The sequence below is a fragment of the Liolophura sinensis genome, unplaced genomic scaffold (assembly GCF_032854445.1).
Source record: "Liolophura sinensis isolate JHLJ2023 unplaced genomic scaffold, CUHK_Ljap_v2 scaffold_23, whole genome shotgun sequence".
NCBI lineage: Eukaryota > Metazoa > Mollusca > Polyplacophora > Chitonida > Chitonidae > Liolophura > Liolophura sinensis.
The window spans coordinates 63,813-84,111 of NW_027017962.1; the positions used below are offsets into that span (position 1 = coordinate 63,813).

The 20,299-nt window shown below is 39.8% G+C and overlaps 1 protein-coding gene across 1 annotated transcript in view; it reads right to left on the bottom strand.

Moving 5' to 3' along the window:
• LOC135481339 (ATP-dependent RNA helicase DDX4-like) overlaps positions 1 to 19,840 on the bottom strand; it is a 28,642-nt gene extending 8,802 nt beyond the window's left edge. The window contains exons 1-7 of the mRNA XM_064761177.1: positions 19,782 to 19,840; positions 19,463 to 19,628; positions 16,913 to 16,950; positions 10,967 to 11,439; positions 2,956 to 2,983; positions 2,260 to 2,282; positions 792 to 881 (exon numbers count right to left, since the gene is read on the bottom strand). Coding sequence (XP_064617247.1) covers positions 792 to 881; positions 2,260 to 2,282; positions 2,956 to 2,983; positions 10,967 to 11,439; positions 16,913 to 16,950; positions 19,463 to 19,510 — 700 coding nt within the window. The 5' untranslated portion in view covers positions 19,511 to 19,628; positions 19,782 to 19,840. The remainder of the gene's footprint in view (positions 1 to 791; positions 882 to 2,259; positions 2,283 to 2,955; positions 2,984 to 10,966; positions 11,440 to 16,912; positions 16,951 to 19,462; positions 19,629 to 19,781) is intronic.
• Between the last annotated feature and the right edge of the window lie 459 nt (positions 19,841 to 20,299).

Sequence of the window (20,299 nt, forward strand, 5' to 3'; positions counted from 1 at the left end):
TATTTCACTTATACGACGGCAGCCAGCATTATGGTGGGTGGAAACCGGGCAGAGCCCGGGGAAAACCCACAACCAGCAGCAGGTTGCTGCCAGACCTTCTCACGTACTGCTGGATAGGAAGCCAGCATGAGCTGGACTTGAACTCACAGCGGAGAGTTTACAAGGATATGGACATAAGGATGGATGGGTGTTGCCCACAACAACAATACCCCTGGGCCAATATGGGTTAAAGGAAGAATAGCTGAGACTGAAAGCCTCTTAAGTTTTGACAGACTGTCATCGCCAATAAATAATACAAAACCCCGGAGACAATTTAAAGGATACATAAGAAGAACTCTAAAAAACAAAGAATATTGTTTTAATGGAACTGCAATTTTCAAAAAGCTGAAGTTGTTAAAAATTTCCATTTTTTGAGGCATATTTTATATCTCTGAACAGCCCTGTGAATTATTTTCTTCACATTTTCCATGCATGGTCAATAAGGCTCAGAAATGATGTCAACGATGAACCTATGAGCTCCGCGCTGTCCATGAAGGGTCTTATCCCCCACAGGGTTGTTTTGACAGCTATCACCTTTGACATTAAGACTGCAGGCCATTTAATTTCTAGACTGACCACTTGGGTGTTAGGACACCTGTAGTTTTAAGCCCATTTTTATGCCAGTTTTAAGCAGAAAGCTAAAAACCTTTTGCTAACTACACCCTGGTGTATTGTTTCACTCACATTTTTCACTAATGACAACATCTAAAATCATTTTATTCCTGGAAACCCCTTCAAATGGGACAGCTTACCTCCCCCTCCTCTGAAACCTCCTCCAGACTCTGCATTAGGGCAGTCTCTGGCCATATGACCTGTCTCTTGACATTTGTAACAGGTGCGATCTGCAAAACACAACAGGACCCTGAATGAGTTTCCTCCAAATGTAGTTAACTATTATTCTGCTTTACATGCATGCAAACATAAGCCCAATACCTGCAGTACTTTTTGAGACACCACCGTCAACATTTACCTTAACACTGGTTCCACAATTATTGTACGCAGACACTCGGGGTGTGGCATTAGCTCCGACTAGGCTGAAAACATGCCTTAATTTGTTGAAAATGTTGAATGAAACGGTCCAAAACATGATCTATCACACTTTATGGTGAAACTTTGTTCCAATTTTCAACTCAATATGATAACGCATTTTGAAAACGATGCTGTAAAACTTTGGAAGTTCAAAAATAGAACAAAATCTTGAGTCTAAAACTTAAACTTGATCTGTAACTCATCTTTGTGAAGCCTTGTTCCAAGTTTCCATTCAAAATGGTCCCCTGGGCTTTGCCTAGTTTCCCCCCACCATAATGATGGCTGCCGTCATATAAGTGAAATATTCATGTGTACCGAGTAAAACACCAAATAAACCAATTCAATAAGACGCTCCATTTATAAGATGAGGTGGAGACCCCTACTAGATGTCGTCCACGCGCAGAGGAACAACAAATCCATTTTAAAGGGTGTTCCAGTAATCATATCCTCTTCTTTTCAAACTTACAGCCACTGTCTTGTAAAAATAGGAACGTACCCAGTAGTCATGACGAAAACAATGTAGCCATAATTCTGACATTCAAAGCTGGGGTAAAACTCGCAGGAGAATGCTATATCAAACACGCTATCTGACCAGCACAGTCCATCGGTAAGCGGCATTTCACTCACCTCCACCACTGAAGCCCCCTCCTCCAGGTCCATCTGAGAAGCAGAATAAATTAAACAATAGCACAGAGCAGGAAGACAAGCTCATCACAGAATAGCACATACATGTAGCAGATATACAAACCCATCACAGCATAGAGCATACAAAAATAAAAGCCTATCACACAACAGCACACAGGTTACTCCAAAGCCTCTACTAAGGGAGACAAATCTTGCATCACTTTGAACAGTAGTGCCCTCCACACACCTTCACAACAATACCTGTAATCATGTATAATGTTTGCTGGTACTCTTATATAAGGCAGAAGGCAATATTGTTCCATGGGTTACTTCCCCTTGTAGGTGGCTGTTTGAATAATCTCCTTGTCAGAAATAGGCAGGCCCTATTGAAAAGATAAGCTCACATACAGGTGTAGGCGCTAGCCACAACGCTGATCATATGTGCCTGGGGTAACATGCAGGTGTACTTATTATTTCTGTGAGACACTAGAGTACACATATACATGTATGTGGATTAGGTAAGAATGGTATTGGTGATGACAAGTTTGAAGACAGTGATGTACTTACTTCTTCCCCCGAATCCGCCACCCCTAAAAAGAAAGTAAAACCAGTCAGTTCTATTTGTTTCACTTGACCTTGTGTGATACATTGATGATTTCGATATATTATATAGGTACTTTTTACATTCATTACTATTTCATTCATAAGCCCCTTCAAGCACCTGACAAGAATCAAACTGCATGCAACACTGAAATAACTTGACAAACTGCAATAAGAATTTCTTAAACCGATATCAACTGGTAAAATGTTTCAACTATCTTGTACTTTAATATTTAGTACAGCTTCATATGCTAACAAAGTACAGAAAACCAACACTTAAATTTAATCCTGCATGCGAAAAACAGCACATTCTGCAAATTTTCAAACATTAGCCTGACCATTTTCAAATTACTGAAGAACATTGCCACAATGTGACATACAAATGCCTTGACCATGTTGGTGGAAAATATGTGGCCTCTACAACTATTAACATTTTCTAAACGGGTCACATTATCATCCTCGGCTGGTTTCTGTCACCCAGGCCCCATAAGAAATGACAGGAGCGGAATATAAGAGTTCCCAGCCACAATGTGCCAGTAATTGCACCGAGGAAAGCGCCTAACTCACGAGGCCATGGCACATCCCTCCAATAAAACTTCATTTTACTGGGTAATGAACAGAGGTGTACTGTAAGAGACTAATATAAATACAAAATTCACTTACTTTGGTGCATCAGAATCTCCAAATCCACCTACAAACACACACAAGAAATGAATAAAAGCAAGATGAGACAAAATGAAAGAATCCGAGTCTTAATGTGCCCCTGACCATGCTATTGATAATTATACATCATAGCATGTTTTATACTCTGTGTATCAGGAGGGAAATATACAGAACTTTAAATGTTCTACAGACCAAAAGACACCACCACCAAGCCAAAATGTCTGACACACTGGATACATAACCCTGTCATAACGCTTAGATTTATTGCCACTGCAGGTCAAGCTTTTAAATGAGAAGATAATTATGACAGAGTTATGTATCCAGTCTGTCAGACATTTTTGCTTGGTGTTGGTGTCTTTTGGTTTATAGAACATTTAAAGTTTTGTATATTTCCCTCTTTAATATACTGATATATGGATTGCACGATGCCACAAGTAAACAGCTGATCATACTTTACAACTGTTAATACGGGTAAAAAGGAGCACATACTGGTGATACCTATGGTTTTTAGCATAACTCGTCTTATTGAACATAAAATGCCATAAACAAATGATCTTTCAAGAAAATAACATATTAGGAATTCATTTCTCACTTTAGGCCATTTGAAAATGACTGCTGCGCAGAAAACTCACTCCATAGACCTGTTGACAGCACATATAGGACTTGCACAATGCCTCCAACAAAGGCTTTCAATACTTCACAATGTCTATACAATGTATAATGTGTAACAAGAAAAATGAGCCTTTATTGTAACATTTTTTTCTCAGACATTAGTTCTTCAGTATTTAGAAAGACGAGTCACTGGTAAGTCTTAAAGGCCAAGACATCACCTGGTTAAAACCATATTTCAATCGAAAGCAGGGTTTACCAGCTTTCTCAAAAACTATCACACTTGACTGTTTTAATGAGAATTCAACGAGTAAAATTTAGAGCAAAATGTGAACACTGCACAAATGGTTGGTGTGAATCGATGCAGACACCTTGAGAATTGTATCCAATCAAACACATTGCTATCAGATTAGGCAACCTAAGTTAGGGCCATTTCACATATTGTGGGATCGCAAAGAATGTTAGACAATAGTACACCGCATTCATCTCCCCAGTCAACTCTAGGCCTAAGGACTCAAAGTTCAAATTGTACAAACATTTTTTGTCATTCATTTTACCGTTTAATCAGTAGTTTCTAACTAACAAATGTCAGAGTCAGTGAAAAATTCATTGGGGATGTCGAAGGTTGATGGGAATGAGAAAACGGCATCTCACCGGACAATGCTTAAATTAATTAAATCTTATATGATTTTTTTTTTCTCGCATTTTATGAGAATTGAAGGATTTATATTTTGCTCCTTTGTCTTCCTTGCATACAAAGGGTGATTTTTTTTTTTTTCTGTTATAAAATACAGCAAAATTATTGCTTCAGAATTGAGCATGAATCTAGCGGAACAACAATCTTATTATAATTTTGTAAACATTTAATAGGGGTCAAAATCACCAGCACAACCGCTCCAAAAGTACGACCTGCACCAGGAATAACCCAGCCGTGCATCTGCCGGCTTCTTAACTCACTTGCTCCCCTAAAACCACACAGCCCTCAATACTGCAGTCAGATATAGGCTTCCTCCTCAGCAGGACTGATAGGCTGCTGGCGTCGCCGTGCTGTAAATCCCATGCTGCTAGCTTTACGGTAAACAATTGGTTTGAATAATAATATTGATACCCAATGATTCACTGTCAATTTGTATTTCGAAAAACTGATCTGAAAATATTAGTATTGCATTCTGTGTGAATTCTGACTGAAATCGTGTGAAAATTCAAAAACACTCCCAGTGCTTGTAACGCTCTATGTCGGAGCCGGGAGTAAAAAAGGACTCGTGTTTGATTATACCCGTTGCAAGATCGTGTATATGATTGCAATGTCACTGGCTATCATCAGTCTACATTTAGCAACAATAATTTCCCGGGTAAATCAAAAAATTAACAGGTAAGCCTACTTCATTCAATTTCAGGGAGTTATTCTTGCTATATATCTTGACAACTACAACAAAAATGTTGGGCAAAGTTGCCGTTACCACAAACTTTGCCAGGTATTTTTGATTGCAGTCTTCACTGGCTCCAAATGAAGCTTTATTGAAACGCATGTGTCTAAATATTAAAGAAAGAGTATTTTATGCAATCAAACTGCAATCTGACTACAGAGATTGCCAAAAAAAGCTGACCCATTTTCCCACAAAATTTCCGCGAGTGAAAATTTGAGCGTGCTGCCACTTTGTACAGCTGGTTTCATTGGTGGGTTTAGGCCACGTGACCAGCTTTGAGCCTATTCATTGGCCAGTTGAGACATGGCTTGTCCAATTGGCTTTATAGGTGCCAGGGCACAGGTTTTTACTGGCAAAATAATCGCACAATGACCAAATATGTCAAGCTGTACTGTGACTTTTCTTAGATTTTATGGTCTATAGTTGTCTAAGAGGGTCCAAAAACAACACGTGAATTTGGTTTTATGAACAAAAAAAAAACATGTATCTTTTCAGTAGACTGTCGCTTTGAATCATTTTAGACAAAAGAAATATAAGCTGTTGTGAATTACATAAAACAAAAAACTTATTTGCAACTGAGTTTCTGGGCTTTTTTTTCTTTTTCTTCAAGGGAAGTAATTCCTACCAAAACGACTTCACTCAGGTGAAGATCAGTGTCTACATTTCTTTTACAATATTTTCAGTTCATTTATGATAATGATGAAATGCTGTGTGAGAAAATATACATTGTTATTCAACATCTAGGGCAATATATATATATTCTACTTCAAATTATGATTTCTGTTTCTAATAATACTGCTTCGGGGATATATATACCCATCAAACATTGTTATTCAACGTTTCTTACAGTACATATAAATTATGTACAACGTCTCTCACAGTACATATAAATTATGTACAACATCTCTCACAGTACATATAAATTATGCACAACATCTCTCAGTACATATAAATTATGTACGTCTCTCACAGTACATATAAATTATGTACGTCTCTCACAGTACATATAAATTATGTACGTCTCTCACAATACATATAAATTATGCACAACATCTCTCACAGTACATATAAATTATGTACAACATCTCTCACAGTACATATAAATTATGTACAACGTCTCTCACAGTACATATAAATTATGTACAATGTCTCTCACAGTACATATAAATTATGTACAATGTCTCTCACAGTACATATAAATTATGTACAACATCTCTCACAGTACATATAAATTATGTACAATGTCTCTCACAGTACATATAAATTATGTACAACGTCTCTCACAGTACATATAAATTATGTACAACACCTCTCACAGTACATATAAATTATGTATGGTTATTCAAATTATAACTTATAGAACTGTTTCACAAAAAGACAATGTTACTCAACATCTCACAGAGCAATGTAGATGTATATCATCCTATTTCCAAATTCAGTGACCGGCCCCAAATAGCACAGTTGGTAGCGCGTCTGCTTCGGGAGCAGTAGATGCAGGATCAGTCCTAAGTCGAGTTACACCTAAGACTTGAAAAGAGGAAGCTGTAAGTTGCATGAAGGGGATAGTGCAACGACTGGTTGACCCCATATCAATATAACGGCTCAGGCGAGGCAGCTTACTTGCCTTCGGTGGTCTCAGTGAAGCATCACTAGATAAAAGAGCGGTGAAATCCATCCTGCGACAAGGAGGCATATTACATACACCCTAAAGATTCCTTCGTCGACATATGACTGAAAAATTGTTAAGTACGATGTTAAACCTCAAGCAATTACTCAAATTCAGTGCAGAATTATTTACAGTCCATGAACAAAGTTCAATTCAGTGCCATCTCACACATGAAACAGTGTCTCTATTCCTCAGTAAAAGCATTTACGTGATAAGGCTCAAAGCACTCAACACAGAAATTCACATTGCAAATTTGACATCCATATTTTGATTCTTTAATGGATTTTCTGTCCCTGACAACATCTGCACATTTTTGATTTAGGCATGACTGGGGGGCCAATGTGATTGTCCATGATGATCCGTCTCAGTAAGCTGATACCTGCGCTTTTGTTGAAAATTCCCAGTAAGTTGTTTCACTTTCTCTTCACCCACAGAAACAACTGGGCCAGGTATTCCACTTTCAAAATCAGCCATGACGACGTCTGTGAAATTATTAGTGACCCACTTCCTCGTTTCAATGGACGGGCTCGAAGTTGCAGCGGGTAGCAGTCGTTGTTGTTGTTGTTGTTGAAAACTTCCATCGCCTGCTCCATGCTTCATTCGGGAGCGTAACTGACAAAGTTAATTTTTCCTCCTCCTCAGACATTGTCCCCATCGTCATTTACATCTGACACTGAAATATCCGATCCCAAATGTCCCAAATGTCGTTTGACGTAAAGCCTTTGAACTCCCCATCGTCACTCGAGTCCGCCATAGCGGTAGCTCGAATGTTTACATGTAACTAAGCAGAGGCATCTGTCAAAACTGTTGTTACACACAAACAAACGAATGAAAAGCCTGCAACGACTGCTGACTGCCCAAGGTCTCCATTAGACTATATTTCATTGGTTTATTATCGGTATATTTCTTTTTACTGCATCAATAAGGGCCAATTGAAACCCGTGTTATACGCGGCTCAGGCCGCCTCCTGAGGAAATGAAGGCATGACACAAGCGCGGCTCAAGCCGCTCGCGAGGACGAAGGGGCATGGCTAGCCTGCGGATATATCCGCTCGCGAGAGCCAGTTGGTTAAACTGTAAATGATATAGCAGGCTTATTGTATCAACTGTTCAAGCAGTGGAAGAAATATCTTTCTAGTATGTGTAATTCACTTTGCTGTTGACAAAGGAGGCGTGCTGAAGCTGTATCATGACGAAGTTTCAATAAACTTTTACTGGGTTGAAAAAAAAATCTCAAAAAACATTTCATGCCAGTGTAAGATACCTTGAATGGTAGTCTTTCACTGGACATAAACATTAGTCAGGTGACAGCCTCTAGTCAAAACACCCAGCACTAATACTACCGCTAACCATGCACACTTTAGGCTCTGTACTTAGTTAATTTAATCTTTACGAAGTTAATTTAACCTTTATGAAAAATGTTAACATCTATATTTTGTGTGTATAAACATATATCAAGGTATGTTTATACAAAATTTTTGCTGCACTTTTTTGTGATCAGGTGGTGCTTGACACATGGCAGATCAGCTGATGACATGGAGCTGAGCATTTGAAATACTGGCTCTAAAGACAAAGAAAATTTAGAAAATTTGCGAGCACACCATCGTAGTTGTAGGAGATATGCTGATTCAGCCATGCCTATTAAAAATTGGGGGCGATGGACCAGGCTATTGTCACCCTCCACCCACACCCCATCAATTGTCCACACGTTGCCTAGCCAGGCTCTTAAACAGATTTAGTCAGTAACGTATTTAGTATTATATTTTTCTCCAGTTTTATGAGTCTGTCTTTAGACAACGAAAAGTCATTCTCAGAAATTTATCATGATGTAACCTCCTTGTAACCTGAACGATCGTTTGCAACTGATTTCAAGCCCTGCATTCACACGTCAGGCAACGGTAAAAACAGTTTCAAGTAGAGCTTGAAAACAAAAAGAATATGCTAATAATGTCACACAAATACATACAGTACCTCTAGAGGTGACTTTCACTAAAAATATGAATGGGAATTATTTAAAAACCTATCTGCAGTTATTTATATGTTAAAATATGCAATGTACTGAGTAAGTAAATTAAGTGAGTTACCTCCCTTAACAGGCTTTGCAATGATTTGGTCCACCAATTTGTGAGTATTAACCACTTTTATCCCGACTCCTACCGGGTCGCTGAAATGCTTTGGGTAAAATAAGTGAGTTACCCCCCTTAACAGGCTTTGCAATGATCTGGTAACCCAACTTGTGAACATTAACCACTTTTATCCCGACTCCTACCAGGTCGCTGAAATGCTTTGAGTAAAATAAGTGAGTTACCTCCCTTAACAGGCTTTGCAATGATCTGGTAACCCAATTTGTGAACATTAACCACTTTTATCCCCGACTCCTACCGAGTCGCTGAAATGCATTAAAAAATATTTACTTTAATGTTGTGTGTGATTTACTCAAAGGCAGCCCATTTTTTGCTGAGGATTGCCACTGCTTCTACAGCATGGCCAAAGTAAAGTGGAAAACCAGCCAGTGAGAAGTGGCATGTACTCTAGACAATACAACTACGACAAACAGCATAGAAAGAAAAACCAGAGCAGCAACGACGCTGTGATAGCTGGCAAATGGTCATACGTAACTAATGAAATACAGCTTCGTCAATTTACCTCAGTCAGGGTTTTTATTCTAACTGTTCATGTAAAGCTACGAGGAGAATTTCAACTGCAAATTTGACTTCATACTGGACTTCATACTGGAATTTTTCAGAACATTTAAAGAAAAGAAAACATCTATACAACCTATATCTTACATGAAAGAGCTACACTTTAGGTTAAATAAAATAAATAAACTTTGTCAGCAAAATGTCAGGAGCACGTATTATTTGAGTATTTAATAGTTAAACACCGAAGGCTTAGAAGTCACCTTTACGCTGCCATTTGAACAGATTACATACGTCATCGTGCTTAACTTTGCCCTGCAGCTCTTCAGGACATTCCAGGCACAATTTGACAGACAACAGTTACACATGTGGGCATGATGTGGCCTTCTAGCACATCCTGAACTCTTCCTTTTAAGAACTGGCTTTCACAGACCTTAAAACCATGATTATCACGGTACATGTATGCATTTAACTGCGACTGGAAATGCATGTTAATCATATGGTAAGAGTAAAACATTAAGCACCTTGCGTCATAATGAATATTCAAGAAGAGAAAAGGAGGTTTTTCACTAGACAAGCCTAAAACACGGCGAGGCTATCAATGTGCCTCAAATCGGTGGATTGTGAAGAACATGACAATGTACAAAATCATTCTTCTCTCTTATAAAAAATTTTAAAAATCAAAAGAAAAACAGAACTCGATTACACAGTTTGTATGGCTCTTTCACTTAAGGTATAGTTTGCATAAATGTGTTATTTTCTTTTAAGGAATAATTTTTACAAATATTGTTCATAATATTATTACAAACTATGAAAAAGGTATGCCTATGCTGTGAAGATGCCTCAAACTGAGTGTAGCTATTTCTGTTGCTGACATGGAATTTTTTCTGACAATATTCAGTCATAAAATTCAGTTTTAATATCCATTTTACAGGCTGAATATCAGTTTGTAAGATAAACATGTATGAGTACCTTCAGCTTTAGACAAGCATCTCAGAAATATGCCCGTCTAAAAAAATGGGCACACATGGAAAAGGCTCTGTGCTCAGACGTAAAACCTAATGCATGGAACAAGCTGGTTTGCCACGGAGCTACAACATGAATCTACGCACCCTACTCCTTACAGGCGCATGTGCCGCTCTCTACACTTGCTTCACATCACTGCCACTAGTAAACAATCTTGACCTTTGGATTGTTTAGGCTTAGCCTCACCACTGGTGTTCTCGCGCCAAACTAAGTAATCAGCATTCAGTAAGGTAATTGTTCCAGGTGTTGGTTAGAATCATATAGTGCATACTTTTGGTAAAGAAAATGTGTACATATCTAGTACAACTAGTACATGTGTACATATCTAGTACAACTAGTACATGTGTACATATCTAGTACAACTAGAAACAAAGGCTGAGACAAAGTTGTCGTGTTTTGCACATTATTTCCTGTCTCATCACCATGATCCCAGGGTGACCTCTGCGCTGTTCCAGATATCTGTACAAATTTTGCTTTTGGTGACAGTGATGTAAAGCAAACATAGAGAGCACTACTTTTAACAAATATTGCATGGAAAGCAATGACCACTGAGAATGAAGGAAATGATTATAAATATGGAAGGCATAGGTACACCTGAGCTAGACCTACTTGCATCAGATGTTCATTATTCAGAAGACAACCTACCACCAAATCCTCCACGCCCACCTCCACCTCCACGCCCACTTCCGAATCCTCCACCTCTGCCAAATCCAGAGGATGTCTGTAAGCTGTCATTGTCACCCCAGTCCCCAACGCCATCACTGGACTTAGCGAATCCCCTACCACTGCTGCTTCCAAATCCCCCACCTCCACTGCTCCCAAATCCCCCGGCCCTGCCAAATCCACCACGTCCCCCTCCTCCGCCTCGTCTAGCTCCACCAAACCCGGCGCTGGGCTTGGCCTCCTCTTCATCCCCCCAGCCGTCGCCGTTTGAGGCACCATTGCTGGCGGAACTTCCAAATCCTCTGCCACCAACCGGAAATCCTCCCCTGCTGGACGAGCCATTGGACTGGGAAAAGCCACCCCTGCGGCCGAAGCCTCCACTCCCTCCTCCAAACCCATTCACTTGGTTCTCCTTGTTCTCCTGTGAGGCCGCCATTCCAACGCCACGCCCAAATCTACAAGCAAAATAATCCCATTATCTTCAGTTCTCCATTAGACACAGTGTGACAGCTGACCATACACAATGGGAATTTAGGCCTGACAGGGAAACACATGGACACAATGGGTACGACATTTACCACAGCCCTCAACACCTTACCATTCAAACGTTTGCTTCGGATGTCTTTCACAGTGGTCTTTACATGGACACTTCATTTAATTCTTTTATTCAAGTCCAAACTGAAAACTTGTTTTTGCTGGGGGTGCCAATGGCCTGTTTAAGTGAACATAAAGTCAGCCACTAGATCTGAATTAATTAATAAAGCAGTATCCGAGAAATGTTTTAAAAATATTTTTAAAATTCTACACCGCTTATCAACAGAGAAAAAAATAGCAAACAAAAGTCAGTACCTGACTACCCATTTGGTGACGCCATTTGGCTATGTTACAGCCATCTAGAGCGACATCACAGAACCTATGAGCCCTCCCATATCATCTATATTAAACAATGGGACGATGAGAAAATACAACAAAAACTCCTGATACCCAAACAAAGAGTATCAGGTCTGTTCCGTGTTTCAAGGGCCAATGTTTCGTTTAGTCTGGCGCTTGGTCAGGGCGATGTTCTTGGACACAAGCGTGGTGTTTTAGCGATTCTGCTCATCCTCGATCGTCCTGCATGGGTGTATGCATTTGACCTAGCTGGCTGTACCGAATTCAGGCAATTTACTAACACATCAGGACCTTCAGATTGAAAACAGATCCTTTGATTCAGATTTGGGGAAGACATTTTCGTAATAAATCTGACTTTGCTAAGGAAAATTAATGCAAAGTCAAAAGGTTTTTCTTCAAGCAATGACTTTCCCGAGGTGGTTTTCTTGCCAGCTCACCCTGAGGAGTTTCTGTAGTATCCTCCCAACATACACACTGTGACATGGGCAGCAGTTCTCAGTTCCCTGTTAAAAAATGTTTGGTTCCAAATCCATCAGTTAAACACTTAAACTAATCGCAAAATCAAATTTATTGCACCAATATCTGTCTGCCCACTATAAGAAACCACACTGAAAATCCAGAGCTATTAGTTTTTTTTGACGTAACGGCCAATTATCACACGACGCTTTCAGCACTAGTGATTAGCCAAGTTCATAAGAGCTTCTACAAGAGAATTGTAGGCTACTCAAAGTGAATTGTCCGTCAGTGCCACATCCCCAATGTTGAACTTATTTTCTCGGCTTTCAGAACTTATAGAATGTTTTACACATTTTTCTGTTATAACTGTGTTCTATATCATTTTTTCTATGTATATATAGAGGCAGACTTGATGTTCACTTTACAAAATAGGTTTGTAGATTAATTTTTTTCTCTTGAGTAAGAATGTGTATGAACATATCGCCAGTGTCTGTAAAAATAATTGTGCTTATACCGTGACGTTACTATAGGATGATACTGAATAACCCATTAAACATCTTTTTAAGTTCTACCTCACTGGAGTTCTTAACGCCATCATCAAGAAGTTTTCACTTAATATACCACGGTCGGTTTTACAGGTGGAGGTAACTAAAGTGCCCAGCATAAATCATTAACCTCTGGCAAATTACTGATGAACTTTTCTACATGTGACATCAAGGCCTGAAATATTACTGATATTTTCACTTGCCCAAGGGGGTCAACCAAAGTCCCAAAACCAGGTTTCCCCCCATTTACCTGGCTTACCCCCATATCCCAACGATTTTGGGGTTCAGTTAATTTATAACTTTTACAAACATCAGTGGTTCAGGGACGAGACCTTAACTTCCTCCATCCCACCACCCAAAAATCACACGTGTAAGCGAGTATTCTGTCAAACAAAAATAGTTTCAAAGACCTGTTTTTACTTTTTGGTCATCCATGCTTAGTCATGCTTTCAAATGATTTCCATACAAACATATATACTGCAAAAAATTGAAAAAATTGGGTAGTACACAGTTCTCCCCTAGTACAAAATAAACACCAAGTGAAATGTAACCTCTCATGGTTTTATCAATAGTATTGCTGATGTCAAGTTCTTTTCGCACTTGGGAAAGATGCATATTGTGCCAAAAGTAAAATCTGTAGAAAATGCAAATCTAGGATCAGAGCACATAATCAAGTGATCTCACAAAATATGTCTGCTGATTAAACAATCACCATTCAAGAGAGTCACTACAACATGTATAAGTCTCACAGTCAGAACCTGACTCTTGTCATTACACACAGTCCCTTGCATCCTTGCATCACGAAATGGTTTTTGTCTTCATGCCCTAGCACTTTTGTCAGGCTGTGAATCTGGTCAATTGGAAGGACAGTCAGCTGATAACACAGATTCATAGTTGAATCAGCTCGCTAATGCTGCCATTGCTATCAGTGCTGCAGCATTGTGTAGAATTTTCTAGTTTAACACTTTGTACGAGGTTAGAGGGATACTAGAGAAAGGTCTTAATCTGCCTTCGATGTCAGGGTGTTCAAAAAGGGCAAGTAGCAGGCTGCAGACAGCTGTCTACTGCTGCCCCTTAGCCGCCTACTTTGAATATTCTTAGTATTTAAATCAATAGTAATTGTGAAATAATGACTTTCAATTCAGCCACCTACTTTTGAGCTCTGACCTTCTCCAATTCTAAATTAAAACCCTGCCTTCGATGTATTTCAAAGCACTGTCTACTAGTTTTTTCTACCCAAATTTTTCCCCCAGTGTGTTGAAGGATGCGCTGCTTTGATGTCCCTCGTCGCGTGATGCTGTTGTAACAGGTACACCACCAAAGTTGCCCCCATCAATGTCAATGTTCCTTAGAAATTCTTGCATGTAGACTGCAGGTTGCGATTTTAAACCTTAGAGAGCAACAATTGTTGCCTCTAATTTTTGGGGAACTTGGAAAAGCAAAAGCTTGTCTGAGTGGAATGATTTTGACAGAACAGCTAGTGGGTGTAAGACAGCCTTCATGAAATGCAGCCATTGCACTCCCTTAAATCTCTGTGCCTCTTCTCCCTCACCATACAAAACATTTCCAAGATGGTCATGAGTAATTCTTCACTTGCAATGCAGAGCAACTACTACATCTGCCAACCATCTGAAGTTTTTCATATCCACAAAATGCTTCAGATTTGACTTAGTTGAGCCTTCGTCAGGAGTCTCACTGAATACAGATGACAATGCCCGTAGATCACTCCGTCTTTTTGTGAGAATACGTATAAAATTTAAACACACCATTACCTGTTGCCTCAAACTGTTGTAAATAATTGTTCTGCTTGACTGAATCTAGCACACCCAATTTGATACACAATGAAATGATATCGCCTGGGGAATCTGTCTCTGGATTTTTGCTGCGGTGCCATTTAGCCGTCCCATATTAACTGAAGCTCCATCATAGTTTTGACTTACTAGGCTGGGGAGCAATAGCGCAGCGTAATGACCCAGGAGCCTCTCACCAATGCGGTTGCTGTGAGTTTAAGTCCAGCTCATGCTGGCTTCCTCTCTGGCCCTATGTGGGAAAGTCTGCCAACAACCTGCGGATAGTCGTGGGTTTCCCCCGGGCTCTGCCCGGTTTCCACCTACAATAATGCTGGTCGCCGTCGTATAAGTGAAATATTCTTGAGTATGGCATAAAACACCAATCAAATAAATAAATAAATACTAGGCTGGGATAGTCTTTGTTTTCAGGCGACAGTTTTTTCAGCTGACAATCCAACACTACCGAGGCCTCAGTTTATACCTTCCACCAAACCATCGGCATGGCTGTGTTGCAAGTCTAGCACATCAAAGAGCTGGACTTTAGGTTGACCTTGTACAATGTATCTGAGGTACCTCCTGTTCTATGATGCCACAGTCTGTACCTCCATCAGACATAATGGTGACAAACTTTGTGTTTTCCAGTTTTTACAGATTTTTTGGTTGAGTGTTTGTGAGATCTCCCTAACAGAGTCTACAGCCACTGCTATTCAAATAATTTTTTCTCAAGTCCAGTCCATTTTGTTTCTGCATCTGCACTATCCACAGGAAACCTGCGTATGGCCTGCAGTGCTTAGCGAGAGTACATACTGTGTTAGAGGGACACAAATCTGACAAATCGATCCTTCGGCATCACTTTCTGAATGGCATTAATTTCTCCAGCAGACCATATGATGGGAACTTGTGTCCTGTACTTTTAATAGTGTCCTTAGGAAATCAGTTTGTTTCATTTCTGTAAACATCGGCGAAGACGGGTGACGCAATGCAAACACGACAGCTCATTTTGTCTCTGTCAAATTGGAGCCACGGGAATGCCTCCAATCAGTTGTCTTGAAATGTTTGTGTACGCACTTCTGCTTCATATCTGCATTTCTTACTGGCCCTGTCCTAAGCGGCCCTTTCAGAATGCCCAGAGATCGACTTCGCCCCTCCCCTAAATATTTGAAATATTTATTTTCCACTCGTTGTATATATTTATTTATTTATTTATCTGATTGGTGTTTTACGCCGTGCTCAAGAATATTTCACTGATACGACAGCGGCCAGCATTATGGTGGTAGGAAACCGGGCAGAGCCCGGGAGAAACCCACGACCATCTGCAGGTTGCTGGAAAACTCATTATATTATATATTCCACTCATATTGTCCTCATCAGAGTAGAACTGTCATTTTGTCTGCAGCGAGTCTTCATTTAGGCATGCGTGCGCAGTCACCAAACTTTCTGTTACCATGGCTGGGCTACATTTATCTCACGGTTAGCAGAAGCCCGATTAGTGGGCTGAACTAGTACATTTTTGTACACAGTCATGAACGCATAGTGTGTTCGCAAAAAAAATTTGTTCATTGACGAGCACATACATAAAGACAATTAAAGTGAGGATAAAGTGTTCTGCTATATATATTTTAACCTGCCTGACCAGGCAGTCTGCAGCCTAACATGTGGTTGCCCGAAGCGAAAATTAGGTTTTCCTGGGCTACCGGAACATCAAATTATCTGGGCCTAGACATACAGATCTTAAATACTGGTGAAAGACAGAGAATGGCCACAGTTGTGGCATCTAAAAATACCCCATCCTAGTGGTTAAAAGACAAGCATCATTCACTACTACAGTTATTCATCAACCTTTTCCATGATTGCAAGGTGTTTATTCATGCATATTCTGACGGCATTATTCCGTGTCGACTGATAAAATGATATTTTTTGTGAAGCCCTGAAATACGCCAATCCAACCAATGTAGTTTTAAGTTGATCTTTCACATGGACAAGGAATGAGGGTAGATCACAGCCCACTTCCCTTTATTCTTCTTTCCCTTAACCTGGTATGCTTTTCAGTGATCAGAGCATCCTGTCTTTCACAGGACACATTGCATTTGAGCGGAGAAAGTATTATTTTTAGAACAGATGATTTGACATGTATCTATTCACCCAAACTTCATCCATGAACTCAATTTGAAACTTTCTTTCAAAATTCGATAGTTTTAAATTTCTTAAATTCTTCAGATTCACAAGCCTTGTTACTGAAAACTTACCCTTTTCCAAATTTAGGGCCTCCACCTCCAAAGCCTCCCTGTAACAAAGAAACAAAAAAATAAAATATGTATGTTCCAACCTACTACGTTAAACTTACAACAGAAGCCGACAAATTAACAACATCTGAACAAGCCATATCTTTGGCCAGAGAGTGTCTGTGTCTTTGAGACGCCCTATTCAGGGAAAATAACGTGGGAAAGATAGGGAAAACCGGGTTGAAAGTTGAAAATGAGACGGCCTGATCATAAATTCTGGCTAATTCTATGAAACAAGCACTATGTCAAAACCATTATAGCCATCACTGGTAATAGTGAGCACATGTCTGGGACTTGTGTGTCTTGCATTACATGTACCTGGTCAAAAGCTATAGACAGAATCAGAGCAATGCAAAACATGCAGTTCGGTGTAAACCAAGCCAAAAGAAAAACGGAAGCCCCTGATGACTACGGTTGGGAAGAATTTCTGACTTACTCGCACATGTTTTTTTATCAGGTTATATATTTCAGAGAAGGATTGATTCTGCTTTAGTAGGTGTTTATGAGGAGATTTTGGAAGGCTGTGAATTTAAAAACCCACGCGCAGTAGATTCCACCAGTAGATGAAATCAAATCAGCAGTACGTTTCACAGTGGACATAGCTAGAACTCTGTATATTGTGCGATCAGCCGGTTGTTTTCGGTCTACCACAAAGCACTTTGGAGTCACTCAAAATGAGGCTACACCTTGTTCCTAAGCGCCTCCAGAGTCACGAGCTTGTCCACACGTACAATGTCTTATATACATACGAACCACAAAACAGAAGTAAACAAAGACTGGGAATAAGGTAAAAGGTTGTGCAGTAGTCGACGGCGCAAATGTATGACAAACGGAGGCCACGAAAACGAGTTGAAACGCAAAATTGCTTCTTTAATTTTCTTGCATTTGTCAAATTTAAATTTGAATTGTTCTTCGAATTTGGGCTCTTTTGTTACGTTTATTTGGGCGTTCGGGGGTATTTCTATTTACCACCCGTTCATTCAATATATGTTATTCATTAGTTAGATGTACCAGAATATTGTTCTGCAAAAAGTACTGTTGTTCATTGTTCCCTTCCAGTACAAATGTTTTACAGAATGAAAAGACCTGATTGTAAAATAAATAATTCGTTTTGTTGAATAAAGCTCACATTTATCCTGTTTTTACTTGTTTTATGTCTTGCATTTAACTTAGCAATAGGTTACAATGGCCAGTTCTTGAAAACAATGTACACTCCTTCCTAATATCTAGACATACCTGAAATCGTCAAGACATGCTGTCAAAGACAGCTGTTCGAACTTCCAACAACACTTGATGTTGAACTCCCACTAAGCCTACTTTCACTGGCATCGCTCGTGCTGCAAATGGATGTTGTTGCCAATGTTTCTCGATGCGCAACTGAACAGAATTTTTGCTTTGCCTAGTCATGCAAAGACCCCGACGTAAGTTACGCCGTCCACATAGTTTATGAGGGACTGCAGTGACTGTCCACTGATGCCTCGAATCTTTGCCTCTCCGCAAATCTTGGAAATATGTTCTGAACATACTTTGCATTGGAGTCTAGTCAATCATTTGTCCTCACTCGTATCATATGGAAAGTCGCCTTGAAAATCCCACAAAAGAAATGTTTTTGTCCGTGACAGACTTAGAAGTTGTCCCCTTACTTTTCGACATTTTCATGGGAGATCAACTTACTTTCTGACTTAGCTGACTTTAAGTGTGCATGGTTATGTGGAAGTCTTTAGTGTGGAGGCGCATTTAATACCCGAAATGCTACACAGATTGCTATGAGCGCGGGCCTCTCGTCGTACAAAATGCTGACTACAAATGTACTACATCTGTATTTTATATTCCTGACATTCACTTGATCAGTAGACATTCAACGGGTTACACATGCTTTCCTGAACCCAAACTTTTGGCTGATAGAGCCTACCTTTGTCGCTGTAATCTAGTACTATCTCTGATGTACAACCCAAATCTTTTCAGTCAGAAATATTCGTAAAGAGCAACTGTTATGTCAAAACATATTCTGTGTTCGGAATGTACCATGTAATGTTGCAAACCCGAAGCAACGACTGGCATTTCTATCGAAACATAACTTGCATTTTATTGAAAAAAAAAAAAGGTAATATCAGTTTGTCTGTTGTTGGGCGAGAATGTAAACTAGACAACCGCAACTGATTGTATAACGTTACTTCTTCAATGAACTTACGTCACTCCACGTAATAGCAATCTAAGATTTATGACTCCTTCTGAGGATGTGGTAAAACTGAGGGTGACTGCCGGTGTTAGTCGCTGAACTTTTCAGTTTCAGATGCTCATTGTGAAAAGTACATTCTTAAATGAACTGACGTCATACCCTCTACCACGTCATGTAAACAACAGCCTCTGTGTAACAAGTCAAAACATTTCTCATGCACCAGCAAACTGCGTCTAGGTGACATGATTGTTGTTGTTGTTGTTGTTGTTGTTGTCCCAAGCCAATAACAGTATAAATTTTCTACAATGCATGTCTTGCTGGTCTTTCATACTTACACCTGTGGGCCTCGTAGCTGTATCCTCATCTCCCCAGGAATCTGTCATGGTGTCACTTAAATGAGATCTGTATCTCCGGGGCTAATAATTCCACAACAGACGGGATTTGACCTCGTGGCCTTGCTCCCTAAAATGGCCGATGTCAAAAGTGAAAATCGACGTTTTCCTGGAAGAAAAAAAAAACGAATTTCATCTTAACACGAGCAACTCTTGAATGAGGACTGACCAACTTGCTATGAACAATCGATGACTGGAAACATTCGCGCACAATGAAAATTAGGTCACGGCGAGAAAGACGTGCTAAGTGCAGATTAGATACCTCACAACCTGCTGTCGAGCAACGAAGCTGATCTCCCGCCAACGTCGCACATGGATTGTCATCCTAAGCGGACAACCAGTTGCATATCCCTCCGCCAGGAAGCAAATATAAATCCTGTTGAAGCAATCAACCTTATCGACGAGTAATATATCTTTTGGACTACAGATTCACAGTATGCTTAAAATGCAAGTATAAAATGAACTATAAAGGGTAAACTTGTTACTTTGTATTTAGGATTTATGTTTTGTCGCGCACTGAATTACATATGGTGTTGTGTGTTCTCTAACCTCATCTTCGTGTGGTTCAATGAGCTGTACACTTGGCCTTGGTGAGAACTTCAACACTTGGCCTTGAGCGAACATCTATGTCTGCTGAATGCCATTAAGGTTATGTTCCATTGTTTCACCACTCTATCTGACATCTTTGAAAAAAAGGATTTAATTACACGCATGATTGGCGTTAAACATCAGGAGTAGGCCTACTAGGCTATCACCGTATGCATACGAGGCTACCACTTA